The sequence below is a fragment of the Rhinoderma darwinii genome, chromosome 12 (genome assembly GCF_050947455.1).
Source record: "Rhinoderma darwinii isolate aRhiDar2 chromosome 12, aRhiDar2.hap1, whole genome shotgun sequence".
In the NCBI taxonomy this organism is placed as follows: domain Eukaryota; kingdom Metazoa; phylum Chordata; class Amphibia; order Anura; family Rhinodermatidae; genus Rhinoderma; species Rhinoderma darwinii.
The window spans coordinates 49,466,054-49,488,393 of NC_134698.1; the positions used below are offsets into that span (position 1 = coordinate 49,466,054).

Consider the following 22,340-nt stretch of genomic DNA (forward strand, 5'->3'; position numbering starts at 1 on the left):
AGATCCACACGCAAACCAATCCAATTACATTACATTATCCACAAGAAGATAATCCTTTGCACCCCCTAAAAGCACTGAAAGAGTACACTTTGATAGTAATAATGTGGGATTGGAAGAATTAGTGTTCGACGTAGGGACTGTGGAACCAGCAACACTATTTATTCCGGAACTTGGCTTGTAGCAAATTTTGATTTGCTAGCAATTGTTCAGACATGTAAGTAGTATTGACCAATGCTATCACCTTTTCGATATGAGGTTGCAACACCTGTTTCCAGTGCCTTGTTATCACCAATTTAGTTGCCATAAGTATATGGGCGACAAAGGTGGAAACCTATCCAATCCTATAAATAACAAGGACAACTCAGGTGTTAAAGGGAAGGTCAGGTCAGTAAGAGTATTAATTATATGGTGAGTTGCGTTCCAGAGGGGTTTGATCCCTGGACAATCCCATAAAATATGCAGAAGGGTACCCGGAGAGCCACATAATCTCCAGAAATCCGGTGAGGATGACGGAGACATTAATTGTAATCTGTAGGGGTAGAAGTACCATCTTAAGCTAGTCTTCGAGACTGCTTCCTGATAAGCGGTGCATCAGAACATCTTGTACACAAGGTGAAATGCAGTTTTTTAACAGAAAAGTTTGAGTCAAGTTTTTTTTCCCATTTCAGCAGGGGGGTGTTTTGAGGAATGTAAGCTTCCCATCTAATAAGTTGTAGAAAAAGGAAATCCCTTTTGTGTTTTGGGGATACATTAAAGAGATGTTGTAAAACTTCCTTGTTGGCACAATTGGATTTGGGCGATTTCGTTCTGTAAGAAATGTCGGACCTGAAGAAATTTATAGAATTCCCTATTAGAAATTTCTCCCAGATGTGTTAAGAGGAGGGAGCCGCCTTGGTCATATATAACATTGAGGGAACTTATGCCTTTAGCACGCCAGGTGGACTGGTTTAAGGGAGGGGATGTGGTCCTCAAGAATTGAGAGCGGCACCTGGTGAGGAGGTATAGTACACGTATAAGGAACAGAGGAAACAAGTCGAGACCATATCGTATGAGAGGTGGAAATGGAAGTCAGGTATGTGGGGGGATTATTGAGCTGCCACGCAGTATCGATGAGGTCCGATCTTAATGTCCTATTTCCACTCAGATGTGATTCAATGTTCATCCAATGTTAGTCTGTAGTATTGTGCCACCAATGAGATGACTGATCCAGGATACAGGCTCTATAATAATCCCGAATGTTAGGAACCCCTATGTTTCCCACTCGCCTATGTTTGGTGAGAATGGAGGCAGATATACGACGGTGTTTATTATTCCAGACAAAATTCATAAACATCTTCTGGGCAACCGGAAAAAAAGGAGTTCGGCGTGTGGATTGAGAGAGTTCTGAAAAGGTAAAGAAGCTTAGGGAGTAGCAACATTTTGTACGCAGCTACCCTTACTAACCAGGATATAATATACTTGGAGTAGTGCAAAATTGCTGCCGCCACACTGTAGAATGCAGCCCATAGCTGCCACCGCACCGTATAATGCCCCCCCATAGCTGCCACCGCACCGTATAATGCCCCCCCATAGCTGCCACCGCACCGTATAATGCCCCCCATAGCTGCCACCGCACCGTATAATGCCCCCCCATAGCTGCCACCGCACCGTATAATCCCCCTATAGCTGCTCTCACACAGTATAATGGCCTGATAATTGCCCCCAGTAGTGCCTGATAAAAATATACGTACTCACCTAACACTTTTCCAATGACGAGTGGAGGAGATCCCTCTTCTCCTCTGGTTTGTGCGGTATGGCGCTGACAGGAGCGATGATGTCACTGCCTCGCGTCCAGCGATACATAGTGAATGGTAGAGCAGGCGCCTTACGGTCCCCTGCTCTACCATTTGGATTCAACTGTATCTGCGTCCTGAAGATGCAGATACAGTTTACTATGGGGGAAAATAAGTGACAAAACTGAAATTCGCATGATGACCTCCACTAACCCTTTAACGACATGTCACATACTGGTACGTGGCAGCCGTTAAGGGGAAGTATGGAACGGGCTGAGCTCGCTCCATACACAGCAGGTGACGGCTGTGTTACACACCCGACACCTCACTGCAATGGGCAAAATCAAAGATCACTAATTCCGCCCACTTAACTCCTTTAAATGCTGTGGTCAATCTTGACCGCGGCATTTAAATTGTTAGCATCAGGGGGGCGCCCCCTCAAACATGCCATCGCGCTCCCCCCCCCCCCCCCGCGCGCGGCACGATCGACCATTGACAGTGGTTGTTATGGCAGCCTGGGGCCTAATAAAGGCACCCAGGTCTGCCATCTTTGAAGCCCTTCCCCCGGCGGGGCTTCAAAGGAGACTGTCAGAATCACGATATACTGCAATACCCTAGTATTGCAGTACATCATGCAAGCGATCCAACGATCGCTGCTTCAAGTCCCCTAGGGGGACTAATAAAAAAAAAAGTAAAAACAGTTAAATATTTTTTTTTTTATAATGTTACAACAAAAAATACAAAATGAAAAGTTAAAAAAAAAAAAACCTTTTCCCATTTTTTTCCCCCCCTAAAGCAGTGTTAAAAAAAATAAAAATATAAGTTAACATAACTGGTATCGCCCCGTCCGTAAATGTCTGAACTATCCCAATATAGCGTTCTCTAACCCGCCCGGTGAATGCCGTAAAAAAATAATAATAATAATCTAAAACTTGCAAATTGCTTTTTTTTTGGTCTCCTTATCTCTCCAAAAATAAGGAATAAAAGTGATCAAGAAGTCACATGTACCCCCAAAATGGTATCGGTGAAAACTATAGCTCGCCCCGCAAAATTTAAGCCCTCACACCTCTAAATTGATGGAAAAATTAAAGTTACGGCTCTCAGAATATTGCGACACAAAACATTTTTTTTTTTTTTTAGTAAATAGTTTTATTTTTTTTAAAATTGGTAAAACATATAGCATATAAATTTGGTATCGCCGTAATCGTATCAACCTGTAGAATAGGGTGAATATGTAGTTTTTACCGCCTGATGGACGCTGTAAAAACAAAAGCCGTCAAATATGGTGTAATTGCTGTTTTTTTTTTTTTTCCCCATTTCACCCTACAAATATATATATTTTTTTAAATTCCCAGTACATTATGCGGTACAATAAATGGGGCCATGACAAATTACAACTTGTCCAGCACAAAACAGGCCCTCATACAACTATGTCGACATAGAAACAAAAAAGTTAAGGCTTTTGGAAGGCGGGGAGGAAAAAACGAAAATAAAAAACTCAAATTGGCCTAGTCTTTAAGGGGTTAGATGCGCTGAATTTCGATTTATTTTTCAATTAATTGCCCAGCCCTACATTATACTGTGAGGGGAGGCACTATGGGGCATTGTACTGTGTGGGGGGCACTATGGGACATTATACTGTGTGGGGAGCACTATGGGGCTTTGCACTGTGTGGGGGCCACTATGGGGCTTTGTACTGTGTGGGGGCCACTATGGGGCATTGCTGTGTGGGGGGCACTATGGGGCATTGCTGTGTGGGGAGGCTCTATAGGGACATTATACTGTGTGGGGGGCACTATGGGGCATTGTACTGTGTGGGGGCCACTATGGGGCATTGCTGTGTGGGGGGAGTATCAGGGGGTATATTATATTTAGTAGTATACAACAGGCTCAGGGGATATATATTAATTCAATGGCGTGGCATGCAAATAGGGGCGTAGCATGTAAAACAGGGTCGTGGTCTAAATAATTGTTCATTAATTGTAATTGCCGATTACATTAAGGTTGTTACGATACTGGAATTTGGACTTCGATACCATTACTTTGTGTAGTATTGCGATTCTCAATACCAAAACGAGACTTTGCCAACAATAAAAAAAACAAAAGCACAAAAATCTAGTCCTTTCATTTTCTGATGTGAGGCAATGGTGTTATGAAATGAGTACCTCCATGTGCCTCACATTAATAGTAATTAAACCCATCATGTACCTACATTAATGTGAGGCACATGGAGGTTCAAAATTCATAACACCATGTGCCTCACATTAACAAGTGACCCCATCACTTCCCTCACATAATGGCAACATTAGGGTTAACCCTTTAGGGACACTGCCAATTTTGGCCTCGAGGGCAGAACAATTTTTTTTTATTTTCTTTGCATCCTGGCAGTAAACTTTTTTTTTTTTTTTGCGCTCGACATAGCTGAATGAGGCTTTATTTTTTTTAGGATGAGTTGTACTTTATGTAGGTACCATTGTTTAGTACACATACACTATAGTTTGATTTTATATAAATGTTTATTTTGGCAAAAATGCAGAAAAAAAAGCTTGTTTTGTTTTTACAGCATACACTGATCATCTTAAGTGACGCCTTAAATTTGATGTGCAGGCTCCTTCGGTCGGGACTATACCAAATATGTATTGGGACTTATATTTTAATAACATTTATTGTAAAAAATGTTTATTTGTTTTTTTTCTCTAAAGTTTTTAATTTAGCGTTTTTTATCTCTTAAGGGGATTTTTAATTCTGATTTACATTTTTTAACTTTAATGTACTGGCATATATCTATATGCCAGTACATTACCCTTTGGACTGATAGGTATGCCCTAGCAACTGCCTGTGTACTAAGTAAACCCTAACCACAGGAAATATGGTCAGACTGCCCTATGGTCCTTCAATGGACCCTGGGCTGTGAGTCCATATAAGGTGTGTCCCTCGATCGCATTACGGGGTTCCCCCTCCTCATTTTCCCTTTTGAATGCCGAGATCCACTTTGATCGCGGCATTCAAGGGGTTAACAGCGGAGCTTTTCCACCATTAGAGTGGGGCTGAGGCTGTGTATTTCAGACTTTCTGTGCCCGTGCGATAGGAGTAACGAGCACTCATCCCCATACTAGCTCCTTGTAAAAGGAGCAAACTAGCACCGATCAACGAGCGGTCTAGTTGATCGGCGCTTGTTGCACTGCCGAAATTGGCCGGTGTAAAAGTACCTTTACCCCAAAGGGCTTGTCCATACGTAACGGAATTGCTTCAGAAAATTTCTGCCGCAATTCCGTTGAAAGTAGCAGACATTTCCTGGGTTTTTTAATTGCAGAAAATGTGTGTTTAGCTGCGTTTTTCCCAATGTTGGGAGATGGTGACCTCCGCTGAAAAACGCAGCAGTTCAGTCCACTTTCCGCGGCAGGAATTAACATGCTGTGGTCCGAGAAACACGCACCGCAGGTGAATTTCTGCTCAGAAATTTTACACAGCGTGTGGGTGAGATTTGTTAAATCTCACCCACTTTGCTGCTACTTTCTGGATGGAAAATATGCAGCAATTCCGGTACGTGTGGACAAGCCCTTAGTATTCACACAGGCAGGTTTTGTAGGAAGGGGTTTCAACTGCAGTGTTTTTCTACTGTGATTTTGTGATAATTGCTGCAAAAAGACGTGAAACCTGCATGTGTAGAGTACACCCTTTAGGGTGAGTTCACATGTAGCGTAAATACAGCGGATTTTCCTGTGGAAAATCCGGTTCATAATACAGTAACAGCAGAGTAGATGAGATTTGAACAAATCTCATCTAGACGGTGTGTAAATGATTAGCGGAAAAAACCTCATAGAAGTTGACCTGCGGTGCGTTTTTTTAATCTGCTACATGCGTTTGCGTAATCGTTGCTGTTTTGTTGCGGGTTTCCCCCATTGAATTCAATGGGAAGGTAAAGCCTGCAACAAACAGATGTTTCGATTTTTGCAGCGGAAAATCTGCAATTCCGCAGCAAAAATTGCAAGTCAGAAAAAAAAGTTACCCAGAATTCTGTGATTTTTCTGCTAGGCCGGCCTCCTGAGACGACGTTTCATCCCATGTTACCGCTGCCACTCAATGCTAAGTCTATATAGGAATGACAAGAACGGCCAACTACGTCACTTGGCTGCTCCATTCAAGCTCCTCCTCACTGCGGGGGGGGGGGGGTGCAATGAAGATTTGGGGGTTTGGGAACCCTGTCCTCGTGACTGGTGGGACCCCTAGCGATGAGACAACTCTTACATTCTGTATCCTGTGGAAATTTATAATTGTCGTTTCAGTGAGAACCCTGTAAATTCGATTTTTAAAAAATCTCATTCACGTTTAAGTAACATCTTGACACTCCAGTTTTTTTTTTCACTGCAAAGAACACGGTCAAAAGAAGCCAAATGTGAACTTGACCTAATAAATGACATGTAAGGGTTGAATCAGATGTAAAATCACTTTCATTCTGTTAATTCTTGGAACAATGTTTTTTTTTTTATTCTTTATTTCCGTGTTGATGGACCTTGATGGTGGTACAAGTTGACCTTGGGGGTTGCCCCCCCCCCCCCATCTACGAGATACAGTTGTCTGTTGGATCGCCATAGCAAAACAAAGTATAGGATGGAAACGCCAGTTCTGCAAATCAGCAGTAGATGTGATTCAGGCGTCGGAGTGTGTAATATAAAGAAATTACAGGAATGTCTTGGAAGAAGAAAGTTAGTGTTTGTTCTCCCCGGATTTGTCTCCCACATGTTACACATTGCTTAGCGCTTATATTTAACATGTTTTTGCCGTGTTGTGGCTTCCCAGTGGATTTGCTTGTTCTCCCTCCTCTGTCTTCTTCCACCGCTTTCACCTTCTCCCTTATCTCCACCGGCCACTTTGCACCCTCCACCCCCACCCTGGCTTTTCCGCTCCTTTGCCATGAAACAAATCCCTGGTGTTGCTAGAAAGCTGGTGGTAGGCGGGAGCTGGATCGGAAGAAATAGGTTAACCATTTGCCGGAGGGGTTTGAAAACAGACTGAAGAAAGTAAATGGGAGAAAAAACTTCCTGTTTGTTTTATGTAACAGAAGGGAGACGTGAAACTTTGCTGAAGGAAAAAGAAAAGTGTATTAACCCATTTGCTGCTAGATGGTACGACCTAAGCTTCATTCACACAGTGCAGAGTTTGCTGCAGATTTTGCATGTAATATTTAAGCCAAAACCAGGAACGAAACCGAAATAGAAGAAATTGATAAAGAAAGACCTTAAAGTGTCTCTCCTCCTGGATCCAATTCTGGTTTTGGCTTTAAAAAGTGCATGCAAGATCTGCATGGGATGAACAAGGCGTAAAACTGGATTCACACGGGATGGAAATGCTGCAGACTTTCCGCACCGTATCCGCAGTGTTTCTGCATTGTTTCTGTGTTACGTGCAGCAGATTTTTCTACAGATTTCACCCTTTTTACCTTGAAAAATCTGCAGAATGCTCTGAAAATGTTTATCCACATGTGGTTGAGATTTGTTACATCTTCTTCAAATGGCTGAGACGCCAATCTGCTGCCGATTTTTTTTCTGCACAGAAAATGCAGCATTTCTGTCCTATGTGAATGTAGCTTTAGGGTATGTTCGCACAGGGTGGATACACTGCATTAAACCACACAGCATATCCGCCCTGTGCACCGCAGGGAATTCCGGTTGATAAAACCGCACCAAATTGTGGTGCAGTTTTACGACTGGAATGTCCGCTGTGGAAAACTGCACCTAAAAACAACCCTTAAAAAAACATACTTGCATAGCCATGGCGACGCGTCCCTCAGCAGGCCGGCCTCCTGAGATGATGTTTCATCCCATGTGACCGCTGCAGCCTGTGATTGGCTGCAGCGGTCACATGGGATAAAATGTCATCCCAGGAGGCCGACCTGGATGAAGAAACACAGAAAAAAAATAATCTTATACCTACCCAGAATTCTGATTTGCGTTTTTTTTCCCGGCAGAATCGCTGCTTTTCCGCTAGCAAAAAACACAACTTCTGCTATTTGTTGAGGGTTTCACCTCCCCATTAAATTCAATGGGAAAAACAAATAAACATTGTTTACACAAATACAATTTATTTGCTGCACCGCCAATTTTTTGAGCGTTTTTTCCGCTCAGCACTTAGGCAGCGTGGGGATGAGATTTGTGCAAATCTCATCCACTTTGCTGCGGATTTTCCAACTCCAAAAGTTAGGTGGCAGTAATGACATACTGTAGGGCCGGGTCAACACTACAACTGGGGTTGTTGGAGTCTGGCCTTACATGGCACTTTAAATCCAAGCGAAAAGCTAGATCCTATATGTAGCTTCCTGCCGCTGTCTTTTCTAACGTTATATGACCGCTGCTGTGTACTTTCTGTGCCCATCAAGAGCAGTCTGACTTCTGCAGGGAGGGATAGAGCAGGATGCTGTCGATGAACGTATTCAACTCCATGCATTGGGCAATATATGGAAGCACCCAGCAGCTGAATATGGGAAGCAAAGGGTCAAATTTGTACTCAAAATGAAGATTGGGTGATGGTTCCAGCCGTGCCCCATCTCTACTGTTTCGTCAGATGAACCCCTGCACTGACTATGGTACCCTTCAAGTACACACTATTGAATTGCACATTTTACGTAGTAGATATTAGGGAATGGTTGGTTGTTTTTGCATATAGCACCTCCTCAGCATCCTTCAGACTCCATATGGGGATGCCCAACGTCCCCGATAATATTCTAGTGGGGTATCCTCTTTAGATAACTGCACGTGTGTATGGAGGACCGTCATGTGAGGATATTTCTGCGTTCTGCATAGTCTTTAATATGTCGTATCCTGACGCTTACATGTCCATTTTTTTGGTCACGGGTAGCTGATACGTATTTCTTAGATGCCTCTTAACTTTAGTGCATTCAAGAAGGTAAAAAAGAGGAAGCTAAATAGCGCTCCTCCATCAAGATAAGGTCATCACGTTTGTTCGTAATAATCCAGCCTGTAATAGGGTGACACGTTTCGACCGTGAAGACACCGGTCCGTGTCAAAACGCGTCACCCTATTAAAGGCTGTATTATTACTAAGAAGCTTGAGGACCTCTTATACTGATGGAGTAGCGCTATTTAGCTTCCTCTTTTTTTCCCTTCTTGAATGCAAAGCTATGTGGTGGTGCCCTGGTGTCCCACCGGTTAGGAAGCAGCAGCCTCATCACTTCTTTGTGTTACTGTCTCAGATGAGGGCAATTCTTACACCTGTGTCTGTTATCACCTTTTATATTTGGGGTTTCTGCACTATGGGGCGCTTCTTTCTTTAATTTTTTTTATAATAGACCAGTGATGTGCACTGATCAGGAAAAATGTAATTTTGAAATATGGTTTAAATCAATTCCACTATTTGTTGGCTGTACATGGTCACTTGTAATATTTGAGGTGTACAAGTATCTGACTACTCTCAAGTAGAAAAGCCGGCTATACAGGTTTAGACATCTCATCTTCTAAGATCTTCTGATGGCACCATTGACACAGCGGATGTCACCCAAGGGAAGAATTGAATGAAGAATTTTCCAGCAGAGGTGCACAAGAGGTCCTGTGGTCTCTTTATGACCCTAATGGTGACATTGGGCTGCATGTATGAAAATCTAAGAAAAGTCTGGCTCGATATGGCATAGAAAGAAATTTTGTTGTGATGGGAGTCCTTTTACATTAGTTTAGTGTCCTCTAGAATGTGCCTAGTGTGATATTTTCAAGACTTCCTGTGATTTTAGGCTCCAACAAATATGATCAGAAATTTTGCATTAGTTACATCATGCGTCGGGACTCCCCAGTAGACCGCACTGATGATAGTTGTACTTGGAGTTTTAGAGATTGTTGTCCTACATTACCATGGACAGCAGGTAAATTGTGGTGGTTGTAAGGTGGCCATTATCCGTGTTCACGTAAAAAACCTGTGTCTTATTTTATTTTTTACAAGTTCTGTATATGTGTATACGTACTTCTCTACCTGATACGTTTATGCACCCGGCTAAGCTGCATGGAGTCACTGCAGTTCCATACCGCACTGTGTGAAGGAAGCATTGCTTCCTCTGTAATACTGCACCTGATGGAACATGGTGCAAAACCTCTGTGTGCCTTCATGTGAAGGGTCGAAGGTACAACATGGCCCCATAGACTTCTATGGGTGCTATGTCATGGTTCTGGTGAGCTGTAATATTGGATTTGTGCATGAGACCTTCGTATGCTATTCGTATTCTCCCTTTCTTTCGATTATCACCAAAAATGGGATCGGATCTTCTCATCAGAAAATATTTTCCTCTTTTAGAATCCGTTCCTGTTTTTGATGTAGAATAGCATTATAAGGAGCAATCCTCCCTTCCGTTCTAAGTGGGAACTGAGCCTATTTTGGAGACCTAAAACCATTTTGGTTTCTAAATCTTTAGGGTAAGGCCCTGACACAGTCATGACGCAGCCAACAATCATGGTGCCGGTGCGGCTGTAAAACACCCTGTTAATGCGGGTAAAATGTCTCTTATCTGCAATCGTGCGGCCATTAATTAATACACCCTTTTATGGCCGCACGATTTTGCAGGTAAAGAACCGTTTAAGGCTAAGTTCACATCTCGTTTCTACTCTACACCTGACGTGCACGTTTTGACATGAAAAAACAATGTCGAAACATGCACCACATCATTTACATTGATTTCTATGGTCAGGACGGATGCCCTAATGGTGTAGCTTGTGCATATGTTTTGTGTGTGCTCACGTTCTATCCTTCTTTTTTTTTTTCCATGTCCTGAAAAGCATAGTCTACTACGCTTTTCAGTACTTTTCCAAAACGTATACCACACGTATTCGTTTTTATTTGTATTGAAGTCAATGACAACGTATGTACAACGTATGTCATTTTAAACCCTAAGTTTGCATATGTAAAGCGTATACGTTTTTGACAACCATAAGGGAAATCTTGACTTTACAATGTCTGATTTAGCTCAAGAACAAAAAAAAGTATACGTTTTTATAAGTAAGAACGGACACAAACATATAAATGTATACGACATATACTACAAAAAAAGTAAGTGTATGTTACAAATGCATACGTTTTTGTAACTTGACCAGAAACGTGTGCACAAAACGAGATGTGAACTTGGCCTTACCTGCAATAACGCACGTCCATTAACAGGGTATTTGACAGCCACTCTGAACATGGTGCCAGCGTCACGTCCGTGTCAGGTGGCCTTAGGCCCCATGCACACGACAGCAAAAAACGGAGCCATTCACTTTCATTGAACACTGACACCTTTCCGTAGCACTATGGAAGGGTGTCAGTGCCGTGGAAATGTTCCGGGAATTATGGAACATGTCCGTTCTTTCGCATTTTGCGGGCCGTGCTCCCATACTTTGTATGGGAGCACGGCCCGAAAATGCGGCTGTCAGTCAGCGGCCGGCCGTGCCCGCAATCGCGGGCCGGGATTGCGGGCACGGTCGTGTGCATGGGGCCTTACTCTGAATTTGTAAAGCTAATAGTCTGGTACTAGACTAATGTAAAGTAATGGTCATCATACCCAGTTATACTAGTCTGTACTTTTACTCCGCTATGCACATGTTATGCAGAGGTATTGGTGACCCTTTAATGCATCCATCTGACACACTTATGTAACCATTTCCTTGCTCCAGGCTGTGAATGAGTGAGACAAGGATGCACAGAGCTTGCCATTCAGCCATCCTGCAAAAAAAGTGCACGCAGCATAATTGAAGGAAATAGACTGTCAAACACTGGCACCTTTCAAAATATTGAAATAAAGCCATGGGCATAAACCAGACCGGATAAGAGACATCCCTGCTGCCATATGCCAACGGACATCCGGCACACTATACCCTACATATTTCACGTGTATGTTAATGAGGTTCACATATCCAAATGTATAAGTCTGTACATAAAGTCCTTTTGGAAAACCTAGTTTTAGGCATTCATATTCCATTTTCTTTGGTATTGATGCTGGACTTTTCATGACCGGGATAGAACTTGAAGAGCTCCTAATGGGATATTCTTACAATATAATCCTCAGACATGTGTCCAGCTCGGACCCCCCTCCATGATTTTTGTTCCTTTTTTGTTTTTCTCGTTTGAAATCAAACGCAATGTATGCATTTTTTATTTTTTTTATTTCATTTTTTTTTGTTAAAGCAGAGTAGTACAAGTCTTTCCTTTTTATACTTTTCTCTTTTAGAATTTTCTCCTGGCTAAAATAAGGAAGCACCAAGCTGCCATATGTGACCTAATGGAAACCTCCAAGTGAGAGCAAGAGCTTTCTTTTATTTGTTGCCTATATATGAATAATATCCTTGTGTAGTTGATCGTTCATACTAAAGGCCCTTTTACACCGGCCGATAAGCGGCTGGTCACACGGAGCTATGGATGGGGACGAGCGGTCGTTACTCTGATCGCTCGTCCCCATCAATTACCATCATGTCAGCAGCGGAGATGTGCTGCTGACAACGATAATCTTTTTACTTTTTTAAAACTATATGACCAGCAGATGATCGAGCAGTTCATCTGCTGATCATTCCCCTGTTTACACAGGGAGATTATCTGCAACGAGCATTCTATGAACGCTCGTCTGCCCGATAATTGTCCAGTGTAAAACCCCCTTTAGGTCCAACTATTTTTTTTATTTAAATCTACTGTGATCTAAAAGGATGTACTGGATGAAAATGACTAATTCTTTGTAGACCTAACAGTGAAGATATGAGATCTCTGTTTTGAGAATAAGATCGTAGTCAAATCTTGGAATCCGCATGATCATCTGAGGGGTCAACGTCTATAGTGGCCGTTGACTATATTAATGCTGTTGCTAGGTAGAATCTGGTATTTTCAGTCTTATTCGTTTGCTCTTTCCATGTGTTTGCACCAAGGGATGACTATAAGAACTTAAAGAGGCTCTGTCACCAGATTATAAGTGCCCTCTCTCCTACATAATCTGATTGGCGCTGTAATGTAGATAACAGTGGTTTTTATTTTGAAAAACTCATTTTTGAGCAAGTAATGAACAAATTTAGATTGATGCTAATTACTTTCTTAATAGACAACTGGGCGTTCTTTACCTTTTTACCAACTGGGCGCTGTAAAGAGAAGTGTATGACGCTGACCAATCAGCGTCATGCACTTCTCTCCATTTCATTTTTAGCTGTAATTGCAGCACCGCGTGATCTTGCAAGATCACACTTTACCGAAGTGTCTTGAGAATGAATAGACATCGCTTCCAGCCGGGATGCAATGTCTATTCACACTCCTGACACTTCGGTAAAGTTTATGTGGGACTTAATCACAGAACACCGTGATCTAGTGAGATCATGCTGTGAATGACTGCACAGTGTGATCTCGCGAGATCACGCTGTGCTGTGTAAGTAAGTCCCACAGAAACTTTACCGAAGTGCCGGGAGTGTGAATAGACATCGCATCCTGGCTGGAGATGATGTCTATTCACGCTCAAGACACTTCGGTAAGGTTAATGTGGGAGCATGTGACTGCACAGCATGATCTCGCGAGATCACGCTGTGCTGTGATTACAGCTAAAAATGAATGGAGAGAAGTGCATGACGCTGATTGGTCAGCGTCATACACTTCTCTTTACAACGCCCAGTTGGTAAAAAGGTAAAAAATATCCCAGTTGTCTATTAAGAAACTAATTAGCATAAATCTAAAATTGTTCAGAACTTGCTCAAAAACGATTGTTTTTCAAAATAAAAACCACTGCTGTTATCTACATTACAGCGCCGATCAGATTATGTAGGAGATAGGGCATTTATAATCTGGTGACAGAGCCTCTTTAATTTACTGCAATGCATTATATATTAGGACCATTGGACCACTGCCGGAACAATACCCTTTTGAAGAATATCCTTATTGCTTTGGTCTTCTTCCAAACATTGGCACCGGCCACTTGTGACTGTATGAACAGCCTTTTGTAAACGTTCTCTGAAATACATTCGCTTTAGAGTCTTGGATCAGTACTCCTCAACTACCTGCAACCGGTCGTGTTTTTAGGGTCCCCTTAAATGGGTTTTCTGGGACTTCAGCACCTCTACCAATGAGCTTACTTGGGCTTTGTTCACATCTGCGCTAGGGCTCCGTTTCGACGTTCCGTTGGAGCTTTCCATTGGAACGGAACCCCGACAGACACAAACGCAAACCATACACTTCCGTTTCCATCACCATTGATTTTCCTGGTATTGCAGCTCATTCCAGTTCATTTAAATGGGGCAGTGTCTGGTAAACAATGAGTGGACGCGGCGCTGCCCAGTGCGCTGCAGTCCCTTCACTTAGTTCATTGTGTGGGTGCCAGGAGTTGGGCCCCCACAAATCTGATATTGATGGCCTAAGGGTATAAAATCCATTTTAAAGTTCCGGGAAAACCCATTTCAGGAGACCCTCAAAACCTGACCTGTTGGAGGTAGTTGACGAGTACTGATTCAAGACACTTACACAAATTTATTTCAGAGAACATTCACAAAGGTGGTTCATACAGTCATAAGTGGCGATGTGCAGGTGATTTCATTAGCGTCATTACGTCCGTTCCCACTGTGAAAGACCTTTAAAATATGATGGACGTGCCGATGGACCATTTGTAGTGACTTTTCTGCCGGAACAACAAGGGTTTGGCTGTATTTAAATCTAATATGCCAAATCTTTGATTTGACATCTAATGTCTGCCATCGGGGGACAGTCCAGGGACTCACATACACGTTAAATTGTCTGCTCCCACCAATATTATACTATGGGCACATAATGTTTTGGCCCTACTTTTAGCGTGTACGTTGGGGAAGCTCTTGACGTACACGCTAAACGTGTCCATTGGGTTCCATTCGCTAGACTGAGGCCAAGAGCGTGTCCTTTTGGCCTCTGTCAGGCAGGTATATGTCATAGTAGACTACGCTTTTCCATCTATAGGGATCCCGCAAATAAACGTATACAGCGCGATATGGTTTTTTTTTAACATGAGCCCATGTGTGACGGATGCCACTATATGTCACATTTGTATGTTTAGCATATACGTAATGGGCTTTTCAATAGCCTTAACATGACATATATACGTTAAATGGATACAATTCTAGTCTATGGTGACGGATGCCACTGTTTAGGCATCCATCACAGCCTACGTATAACTTATGTCGGGAGCTTTTCCTGGTGTATACGTTAAATGTAGGGCCGTTATGTGCACATAGCTATACACAATAGACTAAGGCTAAGCTTCTCTTCAGGAAGACCTTACACCACCACAGAAGTTGACCGATTATTTTTTGTGTATATTATTTTTGGCTCCTTTTTGGATTGTTGCAATCCTCAACGTTGATCGTTGTACAATTTTCAGTGGTGTCATGGAGGTCGTGAAGTGCACCTATAAAGTGTTTTATAGTTCGTATAAATGGTATTCTGTTTTATTGGAGGTGGCTAATTTCATTTAGATGAGTTCATGTACTTTCAGGAAATATTGTGAATGACTAGAATTAAGAATTGATCTGTTTCGGAGGCAGCCTAGTACAATAAGATATTTATCTTATTTCTTTGGAAAGTCTTCCTGGTGGAATGTTACAACATCATTTTCTTATCGTGACAAGGCTTTTCCGAGCTTGTAAATGGGGGGAAATGGCTTCATTGATTGTGCTGCATATTTGTATACTTCGATCTATGGGAGCTACTGGGAACAGACCTTCACTGTAGAAGACCAATTCAAAAATAAACTGTGGCTAGCCGCGTCCCCTCTATGAAAATAAAGTGTTCTGCACTATATTTTCACCATATAGCAAGGACTCTTTTTGAGTTCAATGTATTTGCAGAAGTATCTCTTGATGTGCTCCAAGTCAAACACGACAGAAGCAAAGAATTCACCGGTCATCCCTGCGTTAATTTGAGTTGGTCCCCGGTTTAGGCAGGGGTGTCGTAAAATGTGGTTTGTCTGAGAAGACCGCATGGACTCTCTCTTTGCTCTGACCTGCGGTTACACTATTGTTTTTGTAGGTACTGTTATCAATACTCGCATGATTTGCAAGTTAGAATTTCTTTAATAAGTAAGCAACATCTGCAAAAGTCCTAGAATGGGTTTACATGCTACAGTGCACATTACGTAAAGTGGTTCATTCTTTACATGGACGGCAATTGATCTGAATGTAATACTGTCAGGGGAATGTCCGCCTGGCCCCTGCAGCTTTCTCTATCAAAATCTGCTGGGCTCCTCTCATATTAAAGGGGTTTCTGTGATGAGACAACCACTTTATAAGAATGTACTGAAGCAAATTCCACCATGGCTACCCTGCCGGATTTCAGAAGGCTAGAGGCTGATTTCTGCCCGTTTGTAGACTGAATTTCATTCACAGACTGCAAACGTTAAACTCTAGGGGCAGGGGGAAATCATAGCAATGACGTGTAGTCCGTTGCAGCCCTGGTTTAAAGGGGTTATCCTAGAATCAGCCGTAAAAAAAAAAAGTATATTCCTAACTTCAGAAATCCTAGAGAAACATGCACGTACGAGTCTTCTAGCTGTTAATTTTCTGTCTCCGGGGTCAGGTATTCATTTAGTCAAATAGATGGCCCCCTTGTCCTGCACATGGCACTGCCATTTGCTGGTGGGAAACGACATTTCCCACAAGCGTCTTGGGACTGCTCTGCGGTGTATACTGCGCGTGCTCGCCCTGTGCAGTGAGGGAAAACCACGCACGAGCGGAATCACTTTACAGGGAGAGAAGCAACACCGCTATAAGGTGTGGTGTCCAACTACGCAAGCTCTTACTGTGAAAGCCAAAACTAATGGAGGACGTCTCCAGTGGCAACCAGGTAAAAAAAATTGCTGTAGCGCATGGGGTATTTGGTGGGGGGAGTCATGGCAGATAAAGTTTGGGACAATGAGCCATATTTAGACTTCTGGGAATACGCCTTTCCCTGGCTACATTATATTATGGGATTGCTGTTGAAGCCGTTCCCTAACATAGTTCGCTAAACTGCTCCAAGGTGGAGTTACTGAATTGACTTTATGGAATGTAAGAGGAATTTTCTAGGAAAACCTGTGCTTCAATGTTAAGTGTACACCATAAATTGGAACTATTCCCTCTCGTGATGGTACGTGACCATGTGCATAATGTTCATCAGTTTCTCTCCATTCCAGGTTGCTCTTTTATACCAGCCTCCAGCTCTAATCTTTTATTTTGTTTGTGTCTCTTGCAGTGACAGTTATGCACGCGTGCGAGCTGTGGTGATGACACGGGATGACTCCAGTGGCGGGTGGTTGCCGCTTGCAGGAGGGGGACTCAGCTGTGTCACCGTGTACAAAACGTCCCACCCTGAGGATAACCGTAGTGCAGACTTTCTTGTCCATGGAGAGAGACTCCGAGATAAAACGGTGAGAGAGGAAGTGCAAGGTGCTGCACCATGTGCTGTGACACTTTTGCCCTTCACTATAAAATACTTCTACTTGTCAATAATGCTTCCTGCATTGCTGTTTTTTTGCCACATTTGAGTGATGCTTGACCTTACAGCCATTTTGAACACTATAATAGGGGATTACACAAATAGCCTTTCCGTTCAATTCAGACCCCTCAACAGACGGACATTTATGGCAGTCTAGAGTCTAACGGATTCCAGCCTGTACATGCTGATGGATCTGCTGGGCAAAAACTGTGAATTTGAGATTCTTTGCAGCTCAACAAGGGGTTGTCTAGGATTGGAAAAAACTGCCTCATTCGAAACAGTGCCACTCTTGTCCAATGTTTGTTTCTGGTATTGCAGCTCAACTCCATTCACTTCGGCCCATTGACCATTGTGGTGCTGTTCTTGGTGGGGGGAAAAAAAACCAGTCACTTTTTTTCTAACAACCCCTGGAACATAATTTCTGCCTGATAAAGCGGACTGGAGACCTGCTTTTCCGTGCATTTCAGATAGAGAGCATCATGCTGTCTGATGAAGGGGGGAAAGAAGGTTCTCACCCTGACTTGGTATCTCTCTTCCTCCCTCTCTAGTGGTTTGGTGTGGATTTTTCTTGGGTTTATACTACACCTTTCCCTAAAGCTATTGTGGGGCATTTGTAGTCTAAAGTCAGGGCAACATGACACTATATTGTCCGCGATGATCCTGACATTTTTATCAGATATAACACCTCTCCCACTGGAGTGTCTCTTTAAATAATATATTATGGAATTGTTTAAACCGGTTCACGATGGAGCTTTACTACTTACTCCGTGTGTTGGTCTGTCATAGTATAAGCCTCACAGACCGTTCTCACTTTTTTTTTATATTTGCTATTGGCATCTTTTTGTTCATCTTTTAGTCTGATCTTTGATAACATAAACTGTTTTGAATTTGCAGAAATGTATTCTACTATCCTGCAGATATGTGAATTCCTGTGATACTATTAACTGTAGCATCGAAAGTGCTTAATAGGTGTCCCTAAGTTAAATGGGTGGTGTCATTTTGTCCATATTCGGACATATGGACGACAGAGAAGTGGGTGTTCCTCTCTTAGGACCCCACGCTAACTAGAAGTGGTTCTAGCTCTAAAACGGCAACTTCCCCTGCCGGGGGTCTCTGATCTAACACCTTTATAGCTGTAGCATAACTGGGCAGAATTCTGCAGCAATGATCCAATACACCAAAGAAAATCTACATTTGAAGGACTGAAAAGCAACCGCGTTCTATTAACCAAGCAATTCATGCAACATGTCTTCATGGAAACAGATCTGTACAGAGGAATTGGCAAGAATTTCACGACCGCAAAATGACAGTGTTTGCTTGCATTTATTGCTGCTAAAGGGGCCACCAGTTAATACGTTAGTGGACGGATACTCTTTCACATGGATGATGTGGGGGTTGGATAACTTTGTTCCCCTAAATGCCGCAATGATTCTCTTGATATTCGTACAGTACGTGACATGCATCGCACTTCAGCGCCAAGAAAACATGTGCTTGTGGTACTTGGTCACCATGCCTGTTGCGGAGTGCTTCTCTCCATGGCAACGGTGCACTGTCTCCGACTGAGGATAATGAGTCTGCAGGAGACAGACTGGTAGTGGATGTAAGCTACAAGATCCTGCGTGAATCGGCTCACCCCAGGCATGGCTGATTTGTGCTGCCAAATCTAGGCACACAGCTAAAGGGCTTTGTTGGTCACTTTTAGGATACGGGGCTTGGTTTTGCAGGGATTGAATCCAACACAATGCCATCACCTGCTGACAGTATTAATCGTCTGGCGTGTAGAAATTTTCCGTTTTGAGAACACTCACAACATGAATAGAGAATGTCCAGATCTCAAATAATTGCGCCCACAGCATGCTGAAAGTAGATCACCTCTTGCTGTACTTAAAGGAGAACTTCTGAAATGTTATAGTGTTATGTATAAGAAAATCATTAGTAAGCACAGATTTCCAGAATGAAACAGCTGTATATATTTGTTACTAAAACTCTACTACATCATTGTACGCAGGGGCGGATTTGGAGCTTAAAGAAATCTGAAAGTGGCCCCACGTTGTGGGTGGGTCCAGCACAAGTGGGCGGAGTCAGCAAACCATTAGCTGTAGCTACATTGGTTGATGGATGTAATAATGCAGCCTTATTATAATTGTCCGCATTGGGCTGTGTTCACATCTGCATTGGATGCTCTTAGGCGGCTTTCACACCATAGTATTTCTATTCATATAATGTATGTGTTTATAAAGCTCCCAGGAGACGCATTAAATGGCTTAAAAAACTGATGTCTCTGCTATCCGTCCTCCATAGGCGCCCATGTTAAAAAAAAAAAATAAAAAAAAAATATATGTATATACATACATATGCATAGAATAGAGCAGCCTTCAAAACTATTCCACACAGCAAAAAAAAAAAAAAGCTACAAATCTTCTGGATTCCACCGCAACAGAGGCTTTTTTAGCGCCCATAGGTTGTATGGGGGTCTATGGATCCATTTATCATATTCGTCAGGAGATTTTCCGCCACATCCAGTAAACTGATAGAAATACCATGGTGTGAAAGAAACCTTAGAAGCTTCCACTGCAGGTCCCAAAAAATTAATTGGGGCCGAAATAGTGCAGCATGCTGTGCAATTTTGTCTAGTAAAATGCCGGGCAGCAAGTGGTAGGGGTACTATGGGCAACAGATAGTGGTAGGTGGGTCTCATGGGATGCAGGGGACACTGAAGAGGATTTTTAACTTTATTTGTGGTGGGGGGCACAGGTGGTGGCTGAGGCTTTGTGGGGGGGGGGGGGAGAAGGGCATAGAAGGAGGCAGAGGTTAATCAGGGGGCCATGGGGAGAGTGTAGGTGAAAGCAGGGACATATTTAGAGTTGATTCTGCCCTAGGCACTTTTAGTGCTGATTCCCCCTATAACTCCTGAAGGTACGGAAACAGCATAGCTCGCTGACATTGCGGCTCCAGCGCTGGACCCAGGAAAGGTAAGATAATAATGGCTTTGCTTTTTTATGAGGTATTTATTTATTTTTTACAGGTTGGGCTGTTTGACTACTTCGATGACTACGTTTTTTTTTTTTATTCTCAATAAAATGGTTAACGCGGGTTGTGTGGGGGTTTTTCATTTTCAATAAAATAATTTTTTTTACTACTTTATATTACTAAGGAGGGGCTTAGTGTTAGCTGGTGAAAAAGCTAACACTAACTCTCCCATTATTACCCCGGTACCCACCGCCACCAGGGATACCGGGAAGAGCTGGGTACAATCCAGGATCCGACCATCTGTAGTGACGGTCGGGCGCTGGAGTGGCTGCAGTCTGGTATTACTAGACTGGGAAAGCCTAAAAACCATGGCACTTCCTACCCTGGTAATGCTAGTCTGCTGCTGCAATGTTGTATCCGACTAGTTAAGAAAAATGCGTAGTTTTTTCCTAATTAATTATTTTCAAAAACTTGGGGTCCCCCCCTCATTTTTCATAACCAGCCAGATACAACATAGCAGCAGCAGCCTAGCATTACCAGGGTGGGAAAGGCCACAGTTTTTGGGCTTTCCCAGCCTAATAATACCAGCCTGCTACCGCCCCATTACGCGATCATCGTTACATATGTTCAGGGCGTTGGGTTGTATCCCGCTATTCACGGTACCCGTGGTGGCCTTGGGTACTGGGGTAATTATGGGGGGGGGGTAGTGTTAGCCTTTTCACCGGCTAACATTAGTAATGGACGCTGTCAATCCGTAGTATTGAAATATCCGCAATAGTAATATAGTTAAAAAATTTGACAAAATATTTTCTTGTAATAAAAACTCCCCACAACCCTCGTTAACCATTTTATTGAGAATAAAAAAAGCTGCCATCTAAGTAGTCCTCGAATCCGAAGTAGTCCAGCAGCCCAACCTGTAAAAAAAAACACAAAAAAGAATCTGTAACACATAAAAAAGCAAAACCATTATTATACTTCGTTTTCTTGGGTCCAGCGATGGGGAACTCCTGAAGTCACTGCCCATATATGGATAGCGACATCAGTACCAGTGCTTGAGTCCCCGAGCAGAGCGCTAGTAGAGGCTCTACACCGAGACTGCGGTCCAGAGAAAGCTCCTGACCTCACTGTCCAATAAAGGCTCTCTCCCTGGCTTCCGGCCTTAGGAAACTCCTGACGTCCCTGTCCATATATGGATGGTGACTTCAGGACATCCTTCAGGGCAGGAACCCTTTTTGACAGCCATCACGAGCTAGAGCAGGAGAGCGACCCCTGATCAGTGGAGTGGCTGGCCCACTAGGAACATTTCTGGCAAAGTACATGGCCAATCCACCCCTGTACAATGATTTTTTTTATTTATTTTTTTTTAAATTGGGACGCATTTATTGTGCAGTTTTCAACAGGTTTTGTTAATGCAAATGTTGACGTGCAACAAATTTGCAGTAAAATTTGTGACTTTTCTCAGCGCTCGCCAAAATTTGAAAGTGACGAGAACAGTGGGTGTGTTCCCCAAGTAGATGTAGTTTAGGTTACATTTATTAACCCGTTAGTGACCGGCCCATCGTGTTTCTACGTCGGTCACTAACGGGCCTTCTTCTGATGCCATAGACTTTTTACGTCGCGGCATCGGAATAAGTAAACAGAGCAGGGAACTGTCAGATCTCCCTGCTCTCAGCTGCTAGAGGCAGCTGAGGGCTGGGAGCGTCCCTGCTCTGCCGGGTGAGATCGATATTAGTATCGATCTCACACGTTTAACCCCTCAGATGCGGTGCTCAATAGCGAGCACCGCATCTGAGTGGTTTTGGAGAGAGGGAGGAAACTCCCTCTCTCTCCCACCGACACCCGGCGATACTATCGCCGAGTGTCTGTGTCTCTAATGGCAGCCGGGGGTCTAATAAAGGCCCCCAGGTCTGCCTGGAGTGAATGCCTGCTAGATCATGCCGCAGGCATGACATAGCAGATGCCTGTCCGTGTTAAACGGACAGACAGTAATACACTGCAATACAAAAGTATTGTAGTGTATTATAAATTCGATCGGAGAATCGCATATTATAGTCCCCTAATGGGACTAGTAAAAAAGTGAAAAAAAAGTTTAATAAAGTTAATTAAAAATAAAATGTGAAAAAAAATGAAAAACCCAGCTTTTCCCCTTACAAAATGCTTTACTATT

The 22,340-nt window shown here is 42.9% G+C and overlaps 1 protein-coding gene across 1 annotated transcript in view; it reads left to right on the plus strand.

The window, feature by feature from the left end:
- The window catches only part of SPRED1 (sprouty related EVH1 domain containing 1), a 72,092-nt gene that overhangs the window by 22,459 nt on the left and 27,293 nt on the right, over positions 1-22,340 (plus strand). The window contains exon 2 of the mRNA XM_075843737.1: positions 16,961-17,135. Within this exon, the coding sequence (XP_075699852.1) occupies positions 16,961-17,135 (175 nt within the window). The remainder of the gene's footprint in view (positions 1-16,960; positions 17,136-22,340) is intronic.